This window comes from Apostichopus japonicus, chromosome 15 (genome assembly GCF_037975245.1).
Source record: "Apostichopus japonicus isolate 1M-3 chromosome 15, ASM3797524v1, whole genome shotgun sequence".
Lineage (NCBI taxonomy): Eukaryota > Metazoa > Echinodermata > Holothuroidea > Aspidochirotida > Stichopodidae > Apostichopus > Apostichopus japonicus.
The window spans coordinates 19706774-19731805 of record NC_092575.1 but is presented as its reverse complement, the minus strand read 5'-3'; the positions used below and the strand labels follow the sequence as shown (position 1 = coordinate 19731805).

General features: G+C 39.1%; 2 protein-coding genes across 6 annotated transcripts; both read left to right on the top strand.

The window, feature by feature from the left end:
* The first annotated feature begins 216 nt into the window (after window positions 1-216).
* On the top strand, window positions 217-20662 carry LOC139980458 (uncharacterized). Of its 5 annotated transcripts, XM_071992059.1 has the most exons (5): window positions 4396-4535; window positions 6256-6627; window positions 7996-8301; window positions 16385-18831; window positions 20523-20662. In XM_071992059.1, exons 2-4 carry the CDS (start codon window positions 6258-6260, stop codon window positions 18790-18792), a joined length of 3084 nt encoding a protein of 1027 aa, XP_071848160.1. In that variant the 5' UTR covers window positions 4396-4535; window positions 6256-6257; the 3' UTR covers window positions 18793-18831; window positions 20523-20662. The 5 variants fall into 5 exon arrangements, with proteins under 5 accessions (XP_071848164.1, XP_071848161.1, XP_071848160.1 ...); XM_071992061.1 differs by lacking the exons at window positions 4396-4535; window positions 6256-6627; window positions 20523-20662 and adding exons at window positions 10680-10866; window positions 11848-12549 and having other exon boundaries at window positions 8181-8301; window positions 16385-18792; XM_071992063.1 differs by lacking the exons at window positions 7996-8301; window positions 16385-18831; window positions 20523-20662 and adding an exon at window positions 217-782 and having other exon boundaries at window positions 2080-4535; window positions 6256-6396.
* On the top strand, window positions 20525-24572 carry LOC139980462 (uncharacterized). The gene is made up of 3 exons (XM_071992071.1): window positions 20525-20894; window positions 22429-22734; window positions 22874-24572. The coding sequence occupies exons 1-3, from the start codon at window positions 20525-20527 to the stop codon at window positions 23596-23598; spliced, it is 1401 nt and encodes a 466-aa protein (XP_071848172.1). The 3' UTR covers window positions 23599-24572.
* The last annotated feature ends 460 nt before the right edge of the window (window positions 24573-25032 follow it).

The following is a 25032-nucleotide window of genomic DNA, read 5'->3' as shown; positions in this document are numbered from 1 at the left end:
GAGACAACAGCATCAAAGGAGACAACAACATCGAAGGAGACAAGAACATCAAAGGAGAGAACAACATCGAAGGAGACAACAACATTAAAGGAGACAACAGCATTAAATGACACAACATCAAAAGAGACAACAACATGATAACAGACAGCATAGAAGTAAAGTTAGTAAACAACATAATACATTGCCTTTTGGGCGTTCCGTATATAGCTATAGACTGCTTCCCGTCCTATTTAATCACTATTCCCCCTTAATACATGATATTTTTGACCTCATTTACTGTAACGTTGACAGACGGAGAAACCGAAAGAATCGAGAATGTGACCTGCCAGTGAAAGAAGTTGCCTCTCTTTGTTTACATTGGTTAATATTAATGGATACAGAAGTTTGTTTCTGTTTCTATTTTTGTTAGGTACTCGTTGAAAACGCCATCTCAAGTATCACAACGAGGATGTTGGTACGCAGCGCAGTAGTGCTAGTGACAATGCGTTGGCAATCTTGTTTTAAACATCTCAAGACTATATAGGCTCTCCTTAACGGCCAACTTGGATTTGTGAAATTACAGTCTGAGGTGTTAGCCACGTCGTATGGCTTGTTGACTAGTTCCTGTCCACAAAAGAGATCAGAAATAAAATTTTGCGATTGCCCTGGTGTACTATTGTGTGTGGTTATGGGAACTATACATGGAAAATAACGCTCAAAGGAACTCAATTGCTGAGACGTATTTTAACAACGCCGTTATGGAAAGTGAGTTATCATTAAAACCAAATATGTCAATATGAACTGTAAGTGCAATGATTTTGAAAGCTGAAAAGTTTTGAATTTGGTCTTTTAAAATGAATTTTAACCACTAAAAGCTTCACAATCAGCATCGTAGACTATTATATAGACATATATGCTACTTAACTAAGGCCAAGTACAAAAGCACTGAAGCAAAATGTGGAATCTTCGTTGTTTACCGTATATGTAGCCTATACTTGGGTAGACTAATTATCATGTGCTATTGGTAAATATATCATTGCAGACACAGTTTGGCTACAACTACAGAGTAGGCCTTCAAATGCTTGTCTGCACAGTCGGGAATTGGTTTCCTGTTATCATTGGGAAGTGACGGGTTATGTTAATTGTAGTACATTGATGATAATACTAATTAGAAAGAAGAACTGTTTACACACTATTCCGGTTGTCAGAGCTATCCCAAAAAAATGCCAACTATTTAATGATATGCTATCAGGAACACTTGTGTGGGAGGAGCGAGCCATCTATTTGCAACATTGTAATGATGTGCTTATTGCCTACACGTTATAAAGCATTTACGTTTATTAGTTGGATATCTTTACTGCATGTTTGTGAAGAGGACATGCAATCGAGGCTTCATACTTTCCTCCACCCCCCCCCCTTGCTCCCCTTGCACATGTAACATTCTTTAAATATCTGTACGTAGTATAAACATTCTTTTTCTCTTCTTTATAAGGCATATTAAATAATTAATATATAAATAAATATCAACAAAACATATCAAAACTCTATCGTATAGGAGCTTCAATATGTAGGAATCATGTTTATGGTGTCATATCGTATTATATCATGTCACGTTATGTATATTGTATTGTAATAGTATGGAGTTTTATAGATTATTTTGTTGTGATGTGGTGTAATGTGACGTGATATGGTATGGTGTGATTCGTTTTAGTGCGGTGTGATGAGATGTGACTACAAGATGTGATGTAATGTGATATAATAAGATGGGATTTAGTGTGATATGGATTGTTTTTTTGTGATGTGATTTGATGCTTGAGATTTAATGTGATATATTCTGGTTGGATGGCATGTGATATCATGTGGTGTTGAGAATTTTGGTGTTATGTGATTCGTGTGGTGCGATTAATGTGATGTTATGTGATGTAATGTGGGGAAATATGATCTGATGTGGTATGGTAATGTGGTATGGTGATGCGGCGTGGTGTGGCCATCTTCGCCAGGTTTGTTTATACACTGAAAGCAGCATATTTGTCGTGCAAGCAAAATTCTAAATATTACAAAAGTGTCACTAGAAATAACAAATCTTCCCTCTTATTTCAGGTCCAGAAGCCCACAACACGTGGGTACCAGGCGATATAAAATGTCCAGCTTGTGGGGTTGTTCCAAAGGTTCGCAACTTTCCTCCAGTGGAAATTTCAAAGGACATGAAGATTAAATCCCCACTGACCAATGAGATGATGTCCTTCGACGATGCAATAATCGACTACACTAATCACTACTTTCCTTCTTTGCATCAATCGACTTACAGGGTTCCAGCGGCATTATTTTACGAAACAAAAGGAGATTTGGATCTATGGACAAATTCCGATCTAGTTTCAAATAGAGATCCCGTATCTCTGCCAAAAGGAGCGACCAAAAAATCTCCAACAGAAGTCGTCGCGGACAGATTCCAAAAGGACGCAGTTGAAACGATCGTTTCAGCTTTCTACTCTTGGGGAATTCGCACTAAACAAGTTATGTTTATCTTAAGCGAGTACAAGTTTTCAAATTACTGTAAGTTATCAAAGGCAGTAAAGCAGGTGAAACTGTCAGGCGAGCATGATGTGCTTATTTTTCATCGAAAGCTTGGTTTTATATTGATCGAAGTAAAAAGCGTCTCCATGGACAGAGCCTTCAAAACGAAACGAGGCAATATGAAAAGTGCATGGGAACAGGTATTGCGCAACGAGATTGCCATTCGCGACATGAATAAGGGTCTTGGTTTTGTCGCAGATATTCCTGCTCACTATTTTATCGCATTTCCAAACTTAGCAATGGAAGACTTTCAAGCAATTAACGTTTGCGATTACCACATGAAGCACGTCTTTCACAGAGACAATATAGTTTCTGCCGAAAGGGTTAATGAAATGTTAAGTAGTTACTTCGGTGATGCCTTATCTCGAAATGATTCGAATCATGCGTTCACGTCGGAACAATACGAACAGTTGTGTGCGAGATATGCCGGTTTTGCTTCAGTGGTTCATGTGCGAACGATTGCAGATGCAGTCCACAAAACAAATGCCAAAATGAATAAGATCTTCCTAAATCCAGAGCAACTCGCTCTGCTTACGATGCCCAATTCACGCAAGTTGATTTTAACTGGCGAGTATGGGACGGGTAAGTCACTTGTATTGATGATGTTAGCGGAACAACTTTGCGAAATAGACCCAAGATATCTTGTCTTTGTCGTCTCATGTACCAACGTCTCACACACAAGAACGATGGGCCGTTTGCTGAGATCAAAGAACCATCTAGTGGAACAACTTCAACTGCACTTACTGAAGGAGGATGCCGACGCGAAAAGTATTCGCGTTTGGAGCATTTGCGATCTCGTTGGACTCTGCTTTCCGAATAAAGATTCGTTCAGCCAGCGTCTCTCGCCAAGCCTTATTTGTGATATCGCTTCTTCTCTGACTGCGATGTATCCCGATAGGCAAGTCGCTCTTCTTTTAGACGAAGTGCCATTCGTACCAAGCTGGGACTGGAACCCTTTTGAGAATTTCTGTCGCAGCAACGTCGATTTCTATTTGTGGATGACCATCGCCACCGGCACCTACGCAATCCGGGACGGTGCAAACCCGTTGACGGTTGTGACGTCAAACTCACCCCGTGATGTTCCCGTGGTTCATCTCAAGCGATGTATGCGTATGACACGCAACGGTCTTCGCTTCTACAAAGCTTTACAAGAACATCTCGGTGATAAAGCCCATCTCTTCATGGAATTTGGTAATGCTATCGATGGGCCGATGTCTCGGTGGTATGAGCTACCCACCTGTCATTGCAGGAACGGTGACGATCCATTCGTTTGCAGTTGCATCGATTACCGCATGGATCAAACCATCCGAGCCGTATGGGACCAACTCGTCGACGTTAAGCCAAACCACGTGACCTTCGTGGTACAAGATTCCGTACGAGACACCGATCAGTTCTTGTCCTCACTGCTGGTCAGATCTTGCAAACGCTCAAAAATTCCTCTGCGATCGTTTCTGCCAACAGCTGTGACGACTGATCAATCTTCGTCTGATACAAACGATCTGCTTTCTTCCGAAAACGAATGTTCGAAACTCGTTGATATTTTTAGCTTCAAAGGATGTGAGAGTCCGGTTGTGATTTTCGTCAACCCTTTCGGATGGCCGTTGGTCTGGGAGCATAACCAAGGTCGTCACGGATGGGACGACATATCACCTCAGATATCTCGTGCTTTGGGACAGATTATTCTGATCACGTGGCCAAAAGATGAAATGGATTACTTCAGCCTGCAGGGGGCAAAAGGTACAATGGAGGCATACGCGGCTGTACACAATTATGACGAGAAAGACGCAAACGAACAAGAATTTGAACGGGCGATGGAATCTAATTTGAAGAGGGTTATCGAGACTTACCAACAACAGGATAAAAGATTGTATCTGAACGTTCTGGTGGAAAGAGGAGTGTTGGTCAAATTTGATGTTCCATCTTCTGCTGATTCAGACAGTTAATTAAACGCGAAATTACCGTTCTCTAGCAACTTGGTTTCAGTAAGTCTATAGTCACATGGGTGCTGTTGGAAAAATTAGGCAGGTCAAAACAGGGGAATGGGATGATATTCATCCAACATTATTATAGTGTGTACTATCCATCACATCATAGTGTGTACTATCGTTTGTCATCAAAATACGCTTGACATGCGCAATTTCTTTTCATATTAATGTCGACCCAGTTACTTCTTCCTCGTTTTCGTTCTTGTTTCTTCTGCTCCCAATTCCACCAAGCATCGTATGTTTCCTATGTTATTAAACCATATGTTCCGGGGGTACCTTCACTGAACTCTTGAGATGTTTTGTTGACAAACCCAGCTCCATTACTATACACTCTCCCAGAAAGCATTTGATCATGAGGTAATCGTCACCTTATTTCTCACTGACGAAATTGCGGCTGAGATCTTGGCATTGTCAGTATACATGTAGGTCGTCCTCACTGGCGAGCACCGCTCTTTAAGCTGAGAGTATTCCCTTGTCAGTGTTCATCCCATGAAATGTTCGCGTGTAACTCTTTCTATAAAGAGGGTAAATTGGAGTTGCAGGTTATTTATTGCTTTCCTATTTCTTTCCATATTTCATATGTTGCGGGCATGCATGAACTATGCTTACTCTACATATAGGTTCCACTGTGATATCGAACGTCGGCCAAACCTTAACTGACATGATACTTAACATAAAGACTGTATGGCCAAGTGGTCATCCAAATTAAAAGTCGCAATTGTGGGGGATATACCATGCGATATCGCGATGCACGCCGAATACCGTCGTACCACAAACAGCAGTGTCATTGAAATGAAAAAAAAAACAATGTTCCCGATGTTATTCAAATTGCTAAACCCCCAGCCAATGAAAAACCCGTATTTCCTACAATGTTCATCCAAAGCAGATGCGTTGTCTTTATTGCAATGAGCAACTGACACTAGCCCCGCAATGACAAACTATGCTTGTAAAAGAACCCTCGATGGGACTGTGTTAATTTTTCAGCGATTGGTCAGCGCTCTGTTGGCCAGCTTCAGCCTGGTGTTCCTGCTGGACCTGCTAAAATAACTCTGTGATAGAATAAGCCAATCTACAACTTTACATCTTAATTTCACTCAACAACAATGTGATTCTGCAGTTTTTGAAGAACCTTCGGCCTCTCTAGCACTTTAAATTAAAATAATTCAACAAAATTAAGAAGGAAACTCACATACCTGACAGGAAAAGTAAATACAGACAAATATCAGATAAATTTTCTGTAAGAGCACTTCTTTGCAGGATTGATGTATGTCCCTCAAACACAAAGCCCGACAACCCATCCAGACAGTTTGCATTCCACTTATTGAAGCATTCTTCGATTATTTACATTGGAGTGCTTCCAAATGCAAACACCGTCTGGAAACTAAAAAATGATTTGATGAGGGGAAGTCCCATTGTTTGAAAACAGGACTTTGTAGGGGTGCCTGCTTTGTTCCTGCCACATATATCATGTTCCATAAAACTTGATCACCTTATAAGCTAGCATGTGGATCGTTGAAGGTGGCTTACTTACTAAGCGATACATAATGAAGCTATAGCTTGATTTCATTTAATGTCATTGATCGGCGAGAGGTTGGGCTAATAAAGTACAGATCCTTGGCAAAAGAAACATAGGCCTACATGTGCAGAGTTGATAAAGAAATTTCAGTATCTACTATTGAATTTTATCATTTAGTTACATTTTTTGCATTTTTCATAGCCATGGATGGTGAAAACGATCTTTCTCGGGCCGGCGAAAGATTTTTGCTATATTCTGGAAGGAAGAAATGGTCCGTTTTGTTTTGGATCATTTTAAAGATTCTTTGGTTACCTCATCCAAACCCGGTGGAAGCTAAAAGGAAGTGCTTAAAATGTCGCCTGCGTGCCGAATTTAGTACCCACCAGCAAGTCACGCTACCCACGGGAGGACGGGCTATTAATTCACCCAGACATCCGGAACCATCAACGTACCGTGAAGACGAAACTCAACCGCTACTAGGTAGCCAAGAGGAAAATGTAAAGTGTAGTGTTTGTGATACTCTCTGGTGGACTTATCATGGCGAATCGGTAAAATACAACGACATAGATATTGGTGAGTTGCATGCATTATAGTCTCATGGCAAGCAGCGAGGAAACTTTCCTCGAAGGTTGTCATAAAAGCAGTTTAAGAATTTTGTCCAAAGGTGTTCATATTTGAATATCTAGCATTTGGGGCCAAGCTTAAAAACGCATAAGCTCACAGATCGCATTATATGGACCGGACGCTGCTGAAATAGAACGTGTTGGCTACATGTTTCCACATTCGAATTATAAAAACGTCCCTGTAGCTTTTTAAACAACATGGTTGAATGTTTCATGTGAAATGCCTATCTGTTATCCCATGAGTTGAAATTGGGCGCTTTTTCCGAAATACCCGAGCAAGTGGACGAAATGACAGAGTTTTGAGATTCAGTTGACATTCATTTTAATAATAGTTTAAAATAAAAAGGACTTTTTGCTTTCTTCAAGATCTATGTGTTGTAATAATAGCACCAAAACTTCTCTTGAGTTGTAAAAGGAGGTGCAAAGCAATCTGCACAGGGGCAGGTATTTCAATCTTAGTTTTTTTTCTTGAACCCAACAGACAAAGTAAATTAAAGCAAGTTGAAATTGTACTAAGGTTCATATAACCAGTCCTTATACTTCGATTGCATTAAGTCTCTAGAGAAATCCTTCTATCTCTTTCTCACAGAACCCTGCATCTGCCACCTGCATATATCAAACTTCTCTTTATACTAGGCTACTCAAACTTATGGAAAGAAAAATGAAAGTTCTAGAGAGCATGCCCGCTTTTGGAGAAAAAAGAAAACGTCGCCTCTATGCTTCCTTGAACATGCTTAAATTTAATAGTCTTGTTAATATTCTTAGCTTTACTACGCGTTCCCTGAACAATCTCCCTTCTTTTTGTTAACTTCTGTCCATTATGCTAACGTTTCTATAAGTCTCCACGTATACTTGCAAACAGCAGACAGTATTCCTTTCGTGTCGCAACGCCAGTATTACAAAAGTGTTGTAGTTTTGAATAAGTTACCTAACACCCAAGTCGATTACCTTTATTTAGGAGGCATCTATAGAAATACCACATTACGTTTATGAATTAAACACGTGTATATAATGTATATTTATGGAATTGGGTTGGATACCGATTGGGGGCGGAGTGAATGTGTGTTCATTTGATGAGAGCCTTCTTTCGCTTCATTTTGCTCCTGTTTTTAATTTAATTAAGGAGCTCCCTTCTTATTATAAGTGCTCAAGATTTGTCATTTTAAGTTGACTGCCTTTCACTTTACATTTAATTTGTACTTTTCATACTCACTATTTGTACTCCACAAAATGGATGATTAAATGTCCGATATTTTAAATAAAGATAACAATAGAAGCTATCATTTTCACTGGCAATTTCTTCTTTTGTGTTTTGCAGGTGCCAAGCCCTGGTGCCACTACGGGAGCGGTGTCATGTCCTCCGTGATGCTGTCAATACTTCTTGCTGTGAATATCTGCTTCATGGGAATGGTGTTATACAAAACATGGGCTGTTTCTCGCAGAATAATATACTTACTAAATCAAACTTCTTTGATTGGTTTGTTGTCATCATACCCTGGCATTGCCTTTTGTTCCAAATTGGACTATTATCTTCAAGGGAAATGTCATTACCTTCTCTGGTCCAGAACACTCCACATTCGTTACCTGGTAACAAGGGGACAATACGTGGACTGGAAGCATACAGGTGGGTTGTTCTAAAGATATCCTTAAAATATCTTCTTTATTAATAAGCGTCTCAATGAGATTGCATCTCGTCTTCTTAAACCATGCATGAGAAACTGAAAAAAAATAATCCGTGTTTTTCTTTTCATTATGATAAACAGGTCTTCCAGGGAAACCTTTCCTCGCTCTTTGCATACTCTGGCCTGGCCTGACATTTCTTTATCTATGCTATGTGTTGATTGAACTAGAGAAGTGTTTATCGTCGTCAACCGTCAACACATTAATCCATTGTGTTTATTGCTACGTTATAATGGCCACGTGGGGTCTATTTATGTACCTTATCTACTTCATCCGTGTCTCATTTCACCGACAATTTCGTCATCTTCTCCTTTACCTCAATGAATTCCAGGGGGAGATTGACCTCTGTCGTGATACCATTCAAAACGTCTATGCCGAATTCAATTGCTTTCGCAAATGCTGTAACATCTATGTTATGATACTGTTTCCTCTGCTTATCCTAGGTATAACGACAATGGTCACATGGAATTATGTTACAGGTGATGATGCTCAAGGCATGAATCACCAAAGAAATATTAATGAAATATTAATGAATTGCTTGGGGTGGAACACAATTGTAATGGGCCTGTCCTTGTCATTAATTGCTATAGGGGGCTTCAATTTAAAGGGTCTGGACGATGAATTTTACTTCAACGTTTTGCAGCTACAATCTGAGTGTTATGCGGAATTTTGGAAGGAAATTATTTATCAGATTACCATTGCGTCCAAAGCGTCGAATCATGGAGTTTTAATTACTCTATCATTTGCTGTCATTGGTAGCTACATGGCTCTACACGTTCAGGAGCAAGATCTGACACATATTTGTTGATTGTTCTACAAAAAGGGGACCATAGCGTGTGTTAAGGATCCTAAATTTACATTGACTATCTGAAAGGTCTAATTGCTACCCCTCACAGACAATACCATGTAATATATCTAAGTCTTGGCTCAAAGCGACCATAGACCAACGACTAAGTGATATTTACGAACAAGACTGGCCTAGGCGATGTTTACAATAACTCTCAGTGCAAAGTCTACAGAATGTGTTAAGAGAAAATTGAGTTTGAAACTTATTTGACTAACTTAATTAAATTTACCCAAAGAGTATAAACTTAAGTAAATTCCGCCGTGTATAAATAGTAAACTCCCTATCGTAAATGGAGGGTTCACAAACATTGCTTTTCGTGAAAGATTGTGTGAGTTATGTGACCTTTAGGAGACGAATTTCATTACATTTTTATTTTCCTTACTTTTCAGCTGATAGGATTGAGTTCTTGAAACGATATTTTAGGAAAAGACCCAGTTCTATCAAAATGAAGCATTTGTTTCAATCATCGAGTAACAATGTAGTTTTAAATCTAAATAAATTTTGTAGTAATCTTCTCTTAAGAAAGTTTCTTTCTCCAAATCGTCTCTGGTGCCATGTTTCAAGTTTAGACTTTTCCGAATTCTATGGCTATTATACGTTATATGTTAGTTGTCAGTTTGTTAATCTCTGGATTGTTATTGAAATGTACCGTGTAAATGTCTCTTATACCTCACTGAGGTGATGTGAAGATATAAACTGAGACTGAAACTGTAAGGGCAATTTCCAATGGGAATCTTTAGCATTTCCTACGGAGGACGCTGTCAAATCTGTCCTAACAGTTATTCACAATTTACATTTTATGATTGTATACGATGTTTTCTATGCTCGAGTTTTTGTTTTTGTTTCATGGATTTTACTTATGGTCAAAAGTCGGGCGCCACCTATTTTCAACCTGTAAATAATAACCAGTATACACAACCTACTCCAAATTTGTGTCTACATCTAATCGGTTTACACCCCCCCCCCCCCCACCCGCCCCCATCTACTCGACACCGCTATAGGGTCGAACATGCATGTCAATTTGAGCGCGGCTATCATTAAAATCGAACTCACCCATGACATCCCTGAGCTACTTCTGGCCATTCCATAAAGGACTTGCTCTTACCTTACTGGGTCAAAGGGGGAGGGGGCTTAGAATCCTCTACCTAAATCAGTGGAAAGGGGTAGAATTTGATCTGATTATAGGTTAAGGTGGAGACACGATCATTACGAAATCACTTTGAATTGTAAACCTAATACTATTCACAAACTTCATTTGAAATTCCTTGTTCACTCTCTGGTCAAGGACTCATATATAAGCTGTGTACAATCAGTTTGTATACGATGTTTTATATGCTCGAGAAAATAGATATTAAAACAGTAGAAACTAACTACCATTTGTCTGTGTTCATGTTACATATTATTTGCGTGTAACATAACAATCTTTGCTTGCTAACTCAACGTCCAACGTAGATCTCAATCTGTCTTCCCTACAGGTAAATATATACATACATTTGAAATGACGTGGACAATGTTTACTGGTCGTGTGTCTGTACCGACAAGTGTTTACCGATAAGTCTCTGTCGGCATACTGGTGATAACCATGCACTTCCTTAATAGCCACTCTGAGGACAAACCTCCTGACCGTTGTAGCAGAATCTCAGCCTTGCCTGGCAAAACATCGTGGGTAACATTAGTCATTTGCTGCACGCTGGCTGCCTAAGCTGCTTGCCAATCCCTAGACAGTTTTGGCATCAAAACAATACCACTGCCAGGACTCCCCTCCACTGTCCGAGGAATAGTGGCCCAATAAATGACATAATAGTTCACACTTTGTCTACCAAATTCGCCCACAAGAATCTGCAAGGCCTGTTCCAAACATTATTCCCAAAATGGTACAGTTACAATGCACAATATTAGCTCCGATCATGATATGTATATGGGTTAACGTAGGTCCTTACAATCGCTGACATTAACATTTAACTTGTTGAGGATCACAACAATATATATTCGTCGTTTTAACTTTGTTTTATTCCGTGATCAAGTCTTGTAGTATTTTTGAAAATAATTATTCCCCGCCCCCCCCCCCATTACACAAACCCACAGCACCACCACCATAATCAAATTCACCCTGCAAATAAAATATTATTTGGTACACAATTGTTGGGTTTCTCCAGCCAAACGAGCTAATTAAAGGCATAGTCCGATCTAAGTACCCTTTCTCTTGTTTACACTGATTTTACGTATACTGATTCCTTCTTCTTCATTATTTTCCTACTATTTTTTTTTTACTTTCTTTCTTTGTTTTTCACTTGGTCGCTAGCTCGATAAATTCACCTTGTTTTTCTAGTGTCCTGTTTATACCATTCTACACTTTTATTCTAAGCATGTATGGACGACTGCTTATAGTAATAAGAGCCTACCTGCTATCGACCTACAGAATTTATACAAGGTCCGTAAAACACAACAACTTAAGCCTAATGTTACTGTTAGCATTTTTAGACCCCTCCCCAATCACCACAATGACTCATGAGGCATGGACAGCAATGGGATAGCAAAGCCCACTATGGCTCACACTGAAAGACTTTCGAATGTTCTTCTCCGATTTTACAGAGGTTTCCATCATTTCTGCTATCATTTTGTTCGTATAACCTAACCCTACAGAATAGGCTAGTCGGTCTGTCTCGGACAACCTATAGCTTCTGAAGCATTAATGCTTTGAATTTGTATACGTATTCGACGTCATAAAAGTGAACAACGCCGTGAGCATCAAAGGAGACAACAGCATCAAAGGAGACAAAAGCATCAAAGTAGACAACAACGTTGAAGGAGACATCAGCATGAAAGGAGACAACACCATCGAAGGAGGCAAGGACATTGAAGGAGACAATAGCATTAAATGAGACAACATCAAAAGAGACAACAACATGATAACAGACAGCATAGAAGTAAACAACAAAATACATTGCCTTTTCGGCGTTCCTTATTTATAGAATGCTTCCCGTCCTGTTTATCACTATGGGATTCCCCTACATGATATATATGACGTCATTTACTGTAACGTTAACAAACGGAGAAACCGGAAGAGTCGAGAATGTGCCTTACCAGTGAGAGAAGTTACTTCGTTTCAACGTCAGTGTTACTTGCCACGCTTGGTTTACATTGTTGATTGTTAGTGGATGCAGTCTAAGGTCTGAGCCACGTCGTATGGCTAGTTGACTAGTTCCTGTCTTCTTTACATATCAGAAACAAATTTTGCGCTTGCCCTGGTGTACTATTGTGTGTGGTTATGGGAACTATACATGAAACAGAACGCTCAATGGAACTCAATTGCTGAGCCGTACTTTAACAACGCCGTTATGGAAAGTGAGTAATCATAAAAACCCAATATGTAAATATGAACTGTAAATGCAATGGATTGTGAAAGCTGAAAAGTATTGAATTTGGTCTTTTACAATGCATTTTAACCACTAAAAGCTTCACAAGCAGCATCGTAGACAACTTATATAGACCTATGCTACTAAACTAAGGCCAAGTACAAAAGCACTGAAGCAAAATGGAGTTTGGAATCCACGTTGCTTACCATATGTAGCCTATCGAAGGCTTGTTATTGTTCTGTGGTTCAGTTCAGTTGACCTATACTTGGGTAGACTAGTTATCATGTGGTATTGGTAAATATATCATTGCAGACACAGTTTGGGTACTACCACATAGTAGGCCTACAAATGAGTGTCTGCACAGTCGGGAATTGGCTTCCTGTTATCATTGGGAAGTGACGGGTTAATATAATTGTAGTACATTGATGATAATACTAATCAGAAAAGAACTGTATACACACCATTCCGGTTGTCAGCCTATCCCAATAACTGGCAACTAATTAATGATATGCTATCATGCACACTTGAGTGGGAGGAGCGAGGCATCTATTTTGCAACATTGTACTGATGTGCTGATTGCCTACACGTTATAAAGCTTCTTTTTTTTTCGTTTATTAGTTGGATATCTTTACTGCATGTTTGTGAAGAAGACATGCAATCGAGGCTTCATAAATTCCTCCAACCCCCCCCCTCCCCTGCCCCCCTTGCACATGCAACATAAGTGACATTCTTTAAATATCCGTACGTTTAAACATTCTTTTTGTTTTCTTTATAATGCAAATTTAATAATTCATATCAATAAAACATATCAAAACTCTATCGCATAGGAGCTTCAATATGCAGTAATGGTATATGTAAACGGTGTTATATCGTATTATATCATGACACGTTATGTAAATTGTATTGTAATGCTATGGGATAAACGCAGATAATTGTTTTCACAAATTATTTTGCTGTATGTGGTGTATATATAATGTGACGTGAAATGTTATGGTGTGATTCGTTTTAGTGCGGTATAATGATATGTGACTACAAGATGTGTTGTAGTGTGATATGATGAGATGTGCTTTAGTGTGATATGGATTGTGTTTTGTGATGCGATTTGAAATTTCATATTTTTATTTTATTTGATGTGATGGGATGAAATTTGATATGATGTGTGGAATAATTACGTGTTATGTGATTTGTGTGGTGCGATTGATACAATGTGATATGGGGAGATATGATCTGATATTATGTCGTATGGTAAGTGAGTCAGTGAGTAAATCAGTAAAAAGTAAAAAAGTAAAAAAGTAAAAAAGTAAAAAAGTAAAAAAGTAAAAAAGTAAAAAGTAAAAAGTAAAAAAGTAAATAGGTAAATAAATAGTTAAATAAGTAAATAAGTGAATAAGTAAATAAGTAAATAGGTAACAAGGTAACTAGGTCAATAAATAGGTCAATAAATAGGTCAATAAATAGTTCAATAAATAGGTCAATAAATAGGTCAATAAATTGGTCAATAAATAGGTCAATAAATAGGTCAATAGGTATAGGTAAGTAGGTAAATTGGTAAATCGATAAATAGGTAAATCAGTAAATCAGTAAATCAATAAATCAGTAAATCAGTATATCAGAAATTTAGTAAATTAGTAAATTAATTAATTAGTAAATTAGTATATTAGTAAATTAGTAAATAAGTAAATTAATAAATAAGCAAGTAATTAATTAAATTGTAGTTATATACAGATAATACGATAGAAAGGATAAGAAAAAATCAACGTAACAGAGTATCATTAGAAACCTGCATTGCACGAGGAATAAAAGAATACCGGTGTCTGTCTGTTTCATGGATTACAAGGACGTCATCTTCACAACTACGACTCGATTGGTATGCAAACTGCAAAGGATCCAAAAAGGGAACTACAAAATGAATGTAAAGCGTTCTAAAAATATACGTTCACAAATTTTCATTGGCACAGCGGTGATGGCAACAGGACGTGAGTCATTCAGACAAGATGTTTCAGATTCTGTGGGAACTGATATGAAACATGATTTGGTTTCCATAAAATAGGGATTGATCTAGTTTTAAAAGACTGATTAAAAATATAAGTAGAAATATTTGCCAATTGAATTGCACATTGTTTTAAAACTCGTGGCGAAAGTCTATCAGGACCTGCAGCCTTTGATGAGAGTAGCCTTAGGCTAGCAAATGGCAGCGAACCTCGCCCTCAGTAACCGTTAAATTAAAATCAGCATTTAAAAACAGCTGTTGTAAAGTATCACTTTCAGCTGAAAAATCATGTTGCTCAAAACGGTTGTAAAAGTACTTTAACTCGTTCGCATCGTCTACATTGATTTTAGGTAAATGGCGAGATTTAGAATTATTATTGTAACCACTCATCAAACGCATGCCTTCCCAAACCCGCTTTATGTTGTTTCCAGTACAATGTCCTTCAACTGTGTCACGATATGATGCCGTTTCCTCCCAAATGATCGTTTTGAGTTCAGACTGTATCTGCTTTAATCCATCCTGATCCCCTTTACCAAATAGTCTCTTCTTCTTGTCGATGACATCCTTCACTCGTTTTGTTATCCAAGGTTTGTTGTTGGGAAATACTTTAATCCACTTAGTGGGTATAGTAACATCAACACAGAAATTTATATACTCGCTTATTGTTGCTGTCAATTCATCCAAGCCTTCTGTAGCATCGACAAACATATTCCAATCAGTAGAGTCTAATTCAGCTCTTAGATGTTCCAACCTTTCAGTATTCCTTGCTGAACGGTAATAGTCGTAGGTTTTTGTCTTGGACAATGGGTCTATACTAGGCATGAAATAGATTAGATTATGATCGGCTTGACCAAGTGGTGGTATTTGAATGGAAGTGTATGCATCCTTAAAGTTTGAATAGAGCAAATCCAGGGTAGCTGTACCTCTTGTTGAGCATGTGACGTGTTGATAATAATGTACACTAATCTTCTTTAGGCTGCAGTGGTTGAAATCCTCATTCCCAAGTCTCAAATTCCGGTATGACGTCACAAAGTTCTAAAGCAGCCGATTTTGCAACGTTTCGCTTGGGCACGTAGACGATGTGTACAATGACTTGAGAAATCTCCCGGGTAGATAATATGGCCTCAACCTCACTGTTATTATTTCAATGTTTGATGAACATGAGTAACGTTTGATGTTAGCGTTATTGGGGTGGCACCACTTCTTATTAACAAATACACAAACGCCTCCATCTTTCTTTTTCCCAGAATCAGTAGTCCGATAACCCCGTTAACACTTTAATTCCATAACACTTTAATTCCATCAACAGTTACATAGACATCACTATGGTGGTCTGTAAGCCATGTTTGGGTAAATGACAGTAAACTATCATTGCGGAATTCGTTTAGATATTTGACGTTGCCACATATTTCGTGTTGCATAACGCTTGTACATTACCCGTAATATTTGATGGTAAATAAGGCTTACATTTCCGTCAACGCATCCTTCTTTGATCCCGCCTGGCTTAGCCCGTTTTCTTCTTAGCATCTTCTTAGGAATGTCTATAGGCCTATAGCTGGATATGAACGGGTCATTTTGTATGCCAAAAGGCTGCGAAGAGCAAGAAACCTATAGAATGCATAATCCAAAGATCTACGTTTTAACTCCATTAGAAACAGATGCCGCTAAATAGAAATGTACAAAGAGAAACACAAAAGGTGCCATATCGTGTGTGGGGGGGGGGGGGGGGGGACTGTTTTGTTTATACACTGAAAGCACCATTTTATCGTGCAAGCAAAATTCTAGATGATACAAAAGTGTCACTAGAAATAACAAATCTTCCCTCTTATTTCAGGTCCAGAACCCCACATCACGTGGGTACCGGACGAAATAAAATGTCCAGCTTGTGGGGTTCTTCCAAAGGTTCGCAACTTTCCTCCAGTGCAAATTTCAGAGGACATGAAGATGAAATCCCCACTGACCAATGAGATGATGTCCTTCGACGATGCAATAATCGACTACACCAATCACTACTTTCCTTCTTTACATCAATCGACTTATAGGGTGCCAGCCGCATTATTTTACGAAACAAAGGGAGATTTGGATCTATGGACAAATTCCGATCTAGTTTCAAATAGAGATCCCGTATCTCTGTCAAAAGGAGCGACGAAAAAATCTCCAACAGAAGTCGTCGCGGACAGATTCCAAAAGGACGCAGTTGAAACGATCGTTTCAGCTTTCTACTCTTGGGGAATTCGCACTAAACAAGTTATGTTTATCTTAAGCGAGTACAAGTTTTCAAATTACTGTAAGTTATCAAAGGCAGTAAAGCAGGTGAAACTGTCAGGCGAGCATGATGTGCTTATCTTTCATCGAAAGCTTGGTTTTATATTGATCGAAGTAAAAAGCGTCTCCATGGACAGAGCCTTCAAAACGAAGCGAGGCAATATGAAAAGTGCATGGGAACAGGTATTGCGCAACGAGATTGCCATTCGCGACATGAATAGTGGTCTTGGTTTTGTCGCAGATATTCCTGCTCACTATTTTATCGCATTTCCAAACTTAGCAATGGAAGACTTTCAAGCAGTTAACCTTTGCGATTACCACATGAAGCACGTCTTTCACAGAGACAATATAGTTTCTGCCGAAAGGGTTAATGAAATGTTAAGTAGTTACTTCGGTGATGCCTTATCTCGAAATGATTCGAATCATGCGTTCACGTCGGAACAATACGAACAGTTGTGTGCGAGGTATGCCGGTTTTGCTTCAGTGGTTCATGTGCGAACGATTGCAGATGCAGTCCACAAAACAAATGCCAAAATGAATAAGATCTTCCTAAATCCAGAGCAACTCGCTCTGCTGACGATGCCCAATTCACGCAAGTTGATTTTAACTGGCGAGTATGGGACGGGTAAGTCACTTGTATTGATGATGTTAGCGGAACAACTTTGCGAAATAGACCCAAAATATCTTGTCTTTGTCGTCTCATGTACCAACGTCTCACACACGCGAACGATGGGACGTTTACGGAGATCAAAGAACCATCTAGTGGAACAACTTCAGCTGCACTTACTGAAGGAGGCTGCCGACGCGAAAAGTATTCACGTTTGGAGCATTTGCGATCTTGTTGGACTCTGCTTTCCGAATAAAGATTCGTTCAGCCAGCGTCTCTCGCCAAGTCTTATTTGTGATATCATTGTATCTCTGACTGCTTTGCATCCCGATAGGCAAGTCGCTCTTCTCTTAGACGAAGTGCCATTCGTACCAAGCTGGGACTGGAGCCCTTTAGAGAATTTCTGTCGCAGCAACGTCGATTTCTATTTGTGGATGACCATCGCCACAGGCACCTACGCAATCAGGGACGGCGCCGACCCGTTGACGGTTGTGAGGTCAAACTCACCCCGTGATGTTCCAGTGGTTCATCTCAAGCGATGTATGCGTATGACACGCAACGGTCTTCGCTTCTACAAAGCTTTACAAGAACATCTCGGTGATAAAGCCCATCTCTTCATGGAGTTTGGTAATGCTATTGAAGGGCCGATGACTTGGTGGTATGAGCTACCCACCTGTCATTGCAGGAACGGTGACGATCCATTCGTTTGCAGTTGCATCGATTACCGCATGGATCAAACCATCCAAGCCGTATGGGACCAACTCGTCGACGTTAAGCCAAACCACGTGACCTTCGTGGTACGAGATTCCGTACGAGACACCGATCAGTTCTTGTCCTCGCTGTTGGTCAGATCTTGCAAACGCTCAAAAATTCCTCTGCGATCGTTTCTGCCAACATCTGTGACGACTGATCAATCTTCGTCGGATACAAACGATCTGCTTTCTTCCGAAAACGAATGTTCGAAACTCGTCGATATTTTTAGCTTCAAAGGATGTGAGAGTCCGGTTGTGGTTTTCGTCACCCCTTTCGGATGGCCGTTGGTCTGGGAGCATAACCAAGGTCGTCACGGATGGGACGACATATCACCTCAGATCTCTCGTGCTTTGGGACAGATTATTCTGATCACGTGGCCAAAAGATGAAATGGATTATTTCAGCCTGCAGGCGGTAAAAGGTACAATAGAGGCATACTCGGCAGTACACAATTATGACGAAAACGAACAAGAATTTGAACGGGCGATGGAATCTAATTTGAAGAGGGTTATCGAGACTTACCAGCAACAGGATAAAGGATTGTATCTGAACGTTCTGGTGGAAAAAGGAGTGTTGGTCAAATTTGATGTTCCATCCTCTGCTGATTCAGACAGTTAATTAAACGCGAAATTAACGTACTCTAGCAACTTGGTTTCGGTAAGTATATAGTCACATGGGTGCTTTTGGAAATATTAGGCAGGTCAAAACAGGGGAATGGGATGATATCCATCTAACATTGTTATAGTGTGTACTATCCATCACATCATAGTGTGTACTATCGTTTGTCATCAAAATACGCTTGACATGTCGACCCAGTTACAGTTTCCTCGGTTTCGTTTTTGTTTCTTCTTCTCCCAATTCCACCAAGCATCGTATGTTTCCTATGTTATTAAACCGTATGTTCCGGGGACCTTCACTGAACTCTTGAGATGTTTTGTTGACAAACCCAGCTCCATTTCTATACACTCTCCCAGAAAGCATTTGATCATGAGGTAATCGTCACCTTATTTCTCACTGACGAAATTGCGGCTGAGATCTTGGCATTGTCAGTATACATGTAGGTCGTCCTCACTGGCGAGCACCGCTCTTTTAGCTGAGAGTATTCCCTTGTCAGTGTTCATTCCATGAAATGTTCGCGTGTGATTCTTTCTATAAAGAGGGTAAATTGGAGTTGCAGGTTATTTATTGCTTTCCTATCTCTTTCCAAATTTCATATGTTGCGGGCATGCATGAACTATGTTTACTCTAGATATAGGTACCACTGTGACATGATACTTAGCATAAAGACTGAATGGTCAAGTGGTCATCCAAATTGAAAGTCGCAATTGTGGGGGTATACCATGCGATATCGCGATGCACGCCGAATAGCGTCGTACCACACACAGCAGTGTCATTGAAATAAAATATAAAAAAAACACTGTTTCCAATGTTATTCAGATTGCTTAACCCCCAGCCAATGAAAACCCGTATTTCCTCAAATTTCCATCCAAAGCGGATGCGTTGTCGTTATTGCAATGAGCAACTGACACTAGCCCCGCAATGACAAACTATGCTTGTAAAAGAACCCTACATGGGACTGTGTTAATTTTTCAGCGGTTGGTCAGCGCTCTTTTGGCCAGCTTCAGCCTGGAGTTCCTGCTGGACCTGCTGAAATAAGTCTGTGATGGGATAAGCCAATCTACAACTTTACATCTTAATTTCGCTTAACAACAATGTGATTCTTCAGTTTTTGTAGAGCCTTCAGCCTCTCTAGCACTTTATATTAAAATAATTCAACAAAATTAAAAAGGAAACTCACATACCTGACAGGAAAAGTAAATACAGACAAAAATCAGATAAATTTTCTGTAAGAGCACTTCTTTGCAGGATTGATGTATGTCCCTCAAACACAAAGCCCGACAACCCATACAGACAGTTTGTTTTCCACTTATTGAAGCAATCTTCGATATCTTCGATATTTACATTGGAGTGCTTCCAAATGCAGATACTGTCTGGAAACTAAAAACAATGATTTGATGAGGGGAAGTCCCATTGTTTGAAAACAGGACTTTGTAGGGGTGCCTGCTTTGTTCCTGCCACCTATATAATGTTCCATAAAACTTGATCACCTTATGAGTTAGCATGTGGATCGTTGAAGGTGGATTATTTACTAAGCGATACATATTTTTCAAGTTATGAAGCTATAGCTTGATTTCATTTAATGTCATTGATCGGCGAGAGGTTGCACTAATAAAGTACAGATCCTTGGCAAAAGAAACATAGACTTAGATGTGCAGAATTGATAAAGAAATTTCAGTAACTACTATTGAATTTTACCATTTATTTACATTTGTTTGCATTTTTCATAGCCATGGATGGTGAAAACGATCTTTCTCCCGCCGGCGGAAGATTTTCGCTATATTCTGGAAGGAAGAAATGGTCCGTTTTGCTTTGGATCATTTTAAAGATTCTTTGGTTACCTCATCCAAACCCGGTGGAAGCTAACAGGAAGTGCTTAAAATGTCGCCTGCGTGCCGGATTTAGTCCCCGCCAGCAATTCACGCTACCCACAGGAGGACGGGCTAATAATTCATCCAGGCATCCGGAACCACCAACGCACAGTGAAGACGAAACTCAACCGCTTTTAGGTAGCCAAGAGGAAAATGTAAAGTGTGATGTTTGTGATACTCTCTGGTGGAATTATTATGGCGAAACGGTAAAATACAACGACATAGATATTGGTGAGTTGCATGCATTATAGTCTCATGGCAAGCAGCGATATATAATCTTGATGGGCACTTTTAAAGGTAGTCTGTATAGGCCCCAAATTATAGCACGCTGTAATTCCTTTTTTTCTTCAAAAAGTACATTCCTAGAGGTATTTACTCTCCAAATTGTTCTCATATATATATTAAGAACACACAAGATGACTGAATGTCTTAAATGAGGAAAATTTCCTCGAAGGTTTTAATAAAAGCAGGTTAAGAATTTTGACCAAAAGTGATCATATTTGAATATCTACCATATTTTGGGCCGAGCTTAAACACACACATGCTTACAGATCGTATTACATGGAGCCGGACGCTGCTACAAAATCGAACGTGTTGGCTATATTTTTCCACATTCGAACTATAAAAACGTCCCTGTAGCTTTTTAAACAACATGGTTGAATGTTTCATGTGAAAATGCCAATCTGTTATCCCTTGAGCTGAACTTGGCGTTTCAAAATACCCGAGCAAGTGGACGAAATGCTGCAGAGTTTTGAGATTTAGTAGACATTCATTTTAATAATAGTTTAAAATAAAAAGGACTTTTTGCTTTCTTCAAGATCTATGTGTTGTAATAATAGCACCAAAACTTCTCTTGAGTTGTAAAAGGATGTGCAAAGCAAACTGCACACTGGCAGGGGCAGGTATTTCAATCTTAGTCTATTTTTGAACCCAACAGACACAGTAAATTAAAGCAAGTTGAAATTGTACTAACTTAGGATCATATAACCAGTTCTTATACTTCGATTGCATTAAGTCTTTAGAGAAATCCTTCTATCTCTTTCTCACAGAACCCTGTATCTGCCACCTGCATATATCAAACTTCTCTTTATACTCAGCTTATCAAACTTATTGGAAAGAAAAATGAAAGTTATAGAGAGCATGCCCGCTTTTGGAGAAAAAAAGAAAAAATCGCCTATATGCTTCCTTGAACATGCTTAAATTTAATAGTCTTGTTAAAATTCTTAGCTTTACTAAGCGTTCCCTGAACAATCTCCCTTCCATTTTGTTAACATCTGTCCATTATACTAACGTTTTTATAAGTATCCACGTATACTTGCAAACAGCAGACAGTATTCCTTTCGTGTCGCAACGCCAGTATTACAAAAAGTGCTGTAGTTTTGAATAAGTAACCTAACACCCAAGTCAGGAGGCATCTGTAGAAATACCACATTACGTTTTATGAATTAAACACGTGTATATATGTATATGTATGGAATTGGGGAGGGTACCGATTGTGGGGGGGGGGGTGAATGTGTGTTCATTTGATGAGAGCCTTCTTTCGCTTCATTTTGCTCCTGTTTTTAAGGAGCTCCCTTGCTATTATAAGTGCTCAAGATTTGTAATTTTAAGTTGACTACCTTTCACTTTTACATTTAATTTGTACTTTTCATACTCACTATTTGTACTCCACAAAATGGATGATTAAATGTCCGATATTTTAAATAAAGATAACAATAGAAGCTATTATTTTCACTGGCAATTTCTTTTTTTGTGTGTTTCGCAGGTGCCAAGCCCTGGTGCCACTACGGGAGCGGTGTCATGTCCTCCGTGATGTTGTCAATACTTCTTGCTGTGAATATCTGCTTCATGGGAATGGTGTTATACAAAACATGGGCTGTTTCTCGCAGAATAATATACTTACTAAATCAAACTTCTTTGATTGGTTTGTTGTCATCATACCCTGGCATTGCCTTTTGTTCCAAATTGGACTATTATCTTCAAGGGAAATGTCATTACCTTCTCTGGTCCAGAACACTCCACATTCGTTACCTGGTAACAAGGGGACAATACGTGGACTGGAAGCATACAGGTGGGTTGTTCTAAAGATATCCTTAAAAAATCTTCTTTATTAATAAGCGTCTCAATGAGATTGCATCTCGTCTTCTTAAACCATGCATGAGAAACTGAAAAAAAATAATCCGTGTTTTTCTCTTCATTATGATAAACAGGTCTTCCAGGGAAACCTTTCCTCGCTCTTTGCATACTCTGGCCTGGCCTGACATTTCTTTATCTATGCTATGTGTTGATCGAACTAGAGAAGTGTTTATCGTCGTCAACCGTCAACACATTAATCCATTGTGTTTATTGCTACGTTATGATGGCCACGTGGGGTCTATTTATGTACCTTATCTACTTCATCCGTGTCTCATTTCACCGACAATTTCGTCATCTTCTCCTTTACCTCAATGAATTCCAGGGGGAGATTGACCTCTGTCGTGATACCATTCAAAACGTCTATGCCGAATTCAATTGCTTTCGCAAATGCTGTAACATCTATGTTATGATACTGTTTCCTCTGCTTATCCTAGGTATAACGACAATGGTCACATGGAATTATGTTACAGGTGATGATGCTCAAGGCATGAATCACCAAAGAAATATTAATGAAATATTAATGAATTGCTTGGGGTGGAACACAATTGTAATGGGCCTGTCCTTGTCATTAATTGCTATAGGGGGCTTCAATTTAAAGGGTCTGGACGATGAATTTTACTTCAACGTTTTGCAGCTACAATCTGAGTGTTATGCGGAATTTTGGAAGGAAATTATTTATCAGATTACCATTGCGTCCAAAGCGTCGAATCATGGAGTTTTAATTACTCTATCATTTGCTGTCATTGGTAGCTACATGGCTCTACACGTTCAGGAGCAAGATCTGACACATATTTGTTGATTGTTCTACAAAAAGGGGACCATAGCGTGTGTTAAGGATCCTAAATTTACATTGACTATCTGAAAGGTCTAATTGCTACCCCTCACAGACAATACCATGTAATATATCTAAGTCTTGGCTCAAAGCGACCGTCGATCAACGACTAAGTGATATTTACGAACAAGTCTGGCGATGTTTACAATAACTCTCAATGCAAAGTCTACAGAATGTGTAAAGAGAAAATTGAGTTTGAAACTTATTTGACTAACTTAAATTTCCCCAAAGAGTATACTTTAATAAATTCCGCTGTGTATAAATAGTAAACTCCCTATCGTAAATTGAGGGTTCAAAAACATTGCTTTTCGTGAAAGATTGTGTGAGTTATGTGATCTTTAGGTGACGAATTTCATTACATTTTTATTTTCCTTACTTTTCAGCTGATAGGATTGAGTTCTTGAAACGATATTTTAGGAAAAGACCCAGTTCTATCAAAATGAAGCATTTGTTTCAATCATCGAGTAACAATGTAGTTGTAAATCTAAATAAATTTTGTAGTAATCTTCTCTTAAGAAAATTTCTTTCTCCTAATCGTCTCTGGTGCCATGCTTCAATTTTAGACTTTTTTCCGAATTCTATGACTATTATACGTTATGTGTTATTTGTCAGTTTGTTAATCTCTGGATTGTTATTGAAATGTACCGTGTAAATGTCTCTTATACCTCACTGAGGTGATGTGAAGAAATAAACTGAGACTGAAACTGTAGAGTCCCCTACCTAAATCAGCGGAAAGGGGTAGAATTTGATCTGATATAGGTGGAAGACATGCCACGATTAGTACGAAATCACTTTGATTCGTAAACCATATAGTATACACAAACTTCATTTGAAATTCCTTGTTCACTCTCTGGTCAACGACTCATATATAAGCTGTGTGCAATCAGTTTGTTGCAACTTAAATTTAAAGCAAGTCAGTTGTCTGTGTGTATACCTGTGTGTTTAGTTTCTTCTGCAGAATTTCACTTCCTCCTCGCCTAAACATTTGCAATTGGAAATAAGTACACACACTATCGTCTGTGAAATCCATGTACTGTCGGGAACTATTGATCTTTAGACTCTCAATAAAGGCTGGTGAACCTCTACGCGTAGCTTAATCCTCTTCAATGCATTGCAAACATAAGCCTGTTACTATAGGCGTCGGAGGTGGGAGCTGGGCGGCTGTCCAACAAGATATTGCGGTGAAAATTCGGTCAATATGCTGATATTGTTCCGGGCACTGCAAAAAACCTAAACTGCAAAATTCTTGTTTGATGAGAGTAAGTAGTTCCGTATGCAATCCAGCCTCAGGTATTCAGACTTTAATGTTCTAAGCCCTTGCCCGGCTAATCTGGTGACAATATTATACAGAAACATATTGGTAGACTACCCTAACATTCTTGGATATAAATTACTTCGAAT

What these genes read in the sequence shown, in the direction of transcription:
- LOC139980458 (XM_071992059.1), top strand. Translation starts at nt 6,258, where the DNA reads ATGGATGGTGAAAACGATCTTTCTCGGGCCGGCGAAAGATTTTTGCTA. An exon ending in ATACAACGACATAGATATTG is followed by an intron (nt 6,628 to 7,995) that starts GTGAGTTGCATG and finishes TGTGTTTTGCAG; the next exon opens with GTGCCAAGCCCTGGTGCCAC. An exon ending in CGTGGACTGGAAGCATACAG is followed by an intron (nt 8,302 to 16,384) that starts GTGGGTTGTTCT and finishes CTCTTATTTCAG; the next exon opens with GTCCAGAACCCCACATCACG.
- LOC139980462 (XM_071992071.1), top strand. Translation starts at nt 20,525, where the DNA reads ATGGATGGTGAAAACGATCTTTCTCCCGCCGGCGGAAGATTTTCGCTA. An exon ending in ATACAACGACATAGATATTG is followed by an intron (nt 20,895 to 22,428) that starts GTGAGTTGCATG and finishes TGTGTTTCGCAG; the next exon opens with GTGCCAAGCCCTGGTGCCAC. An exon ending in CGTGGACTGGAAGCATACAG is followed by an intron (nt 22,735 to 22,873) that starts GTGGGTTGTTCT and finishes TATGATAAACAG; the next exon opens with GTCTTCCAGGGAAACCTTTC.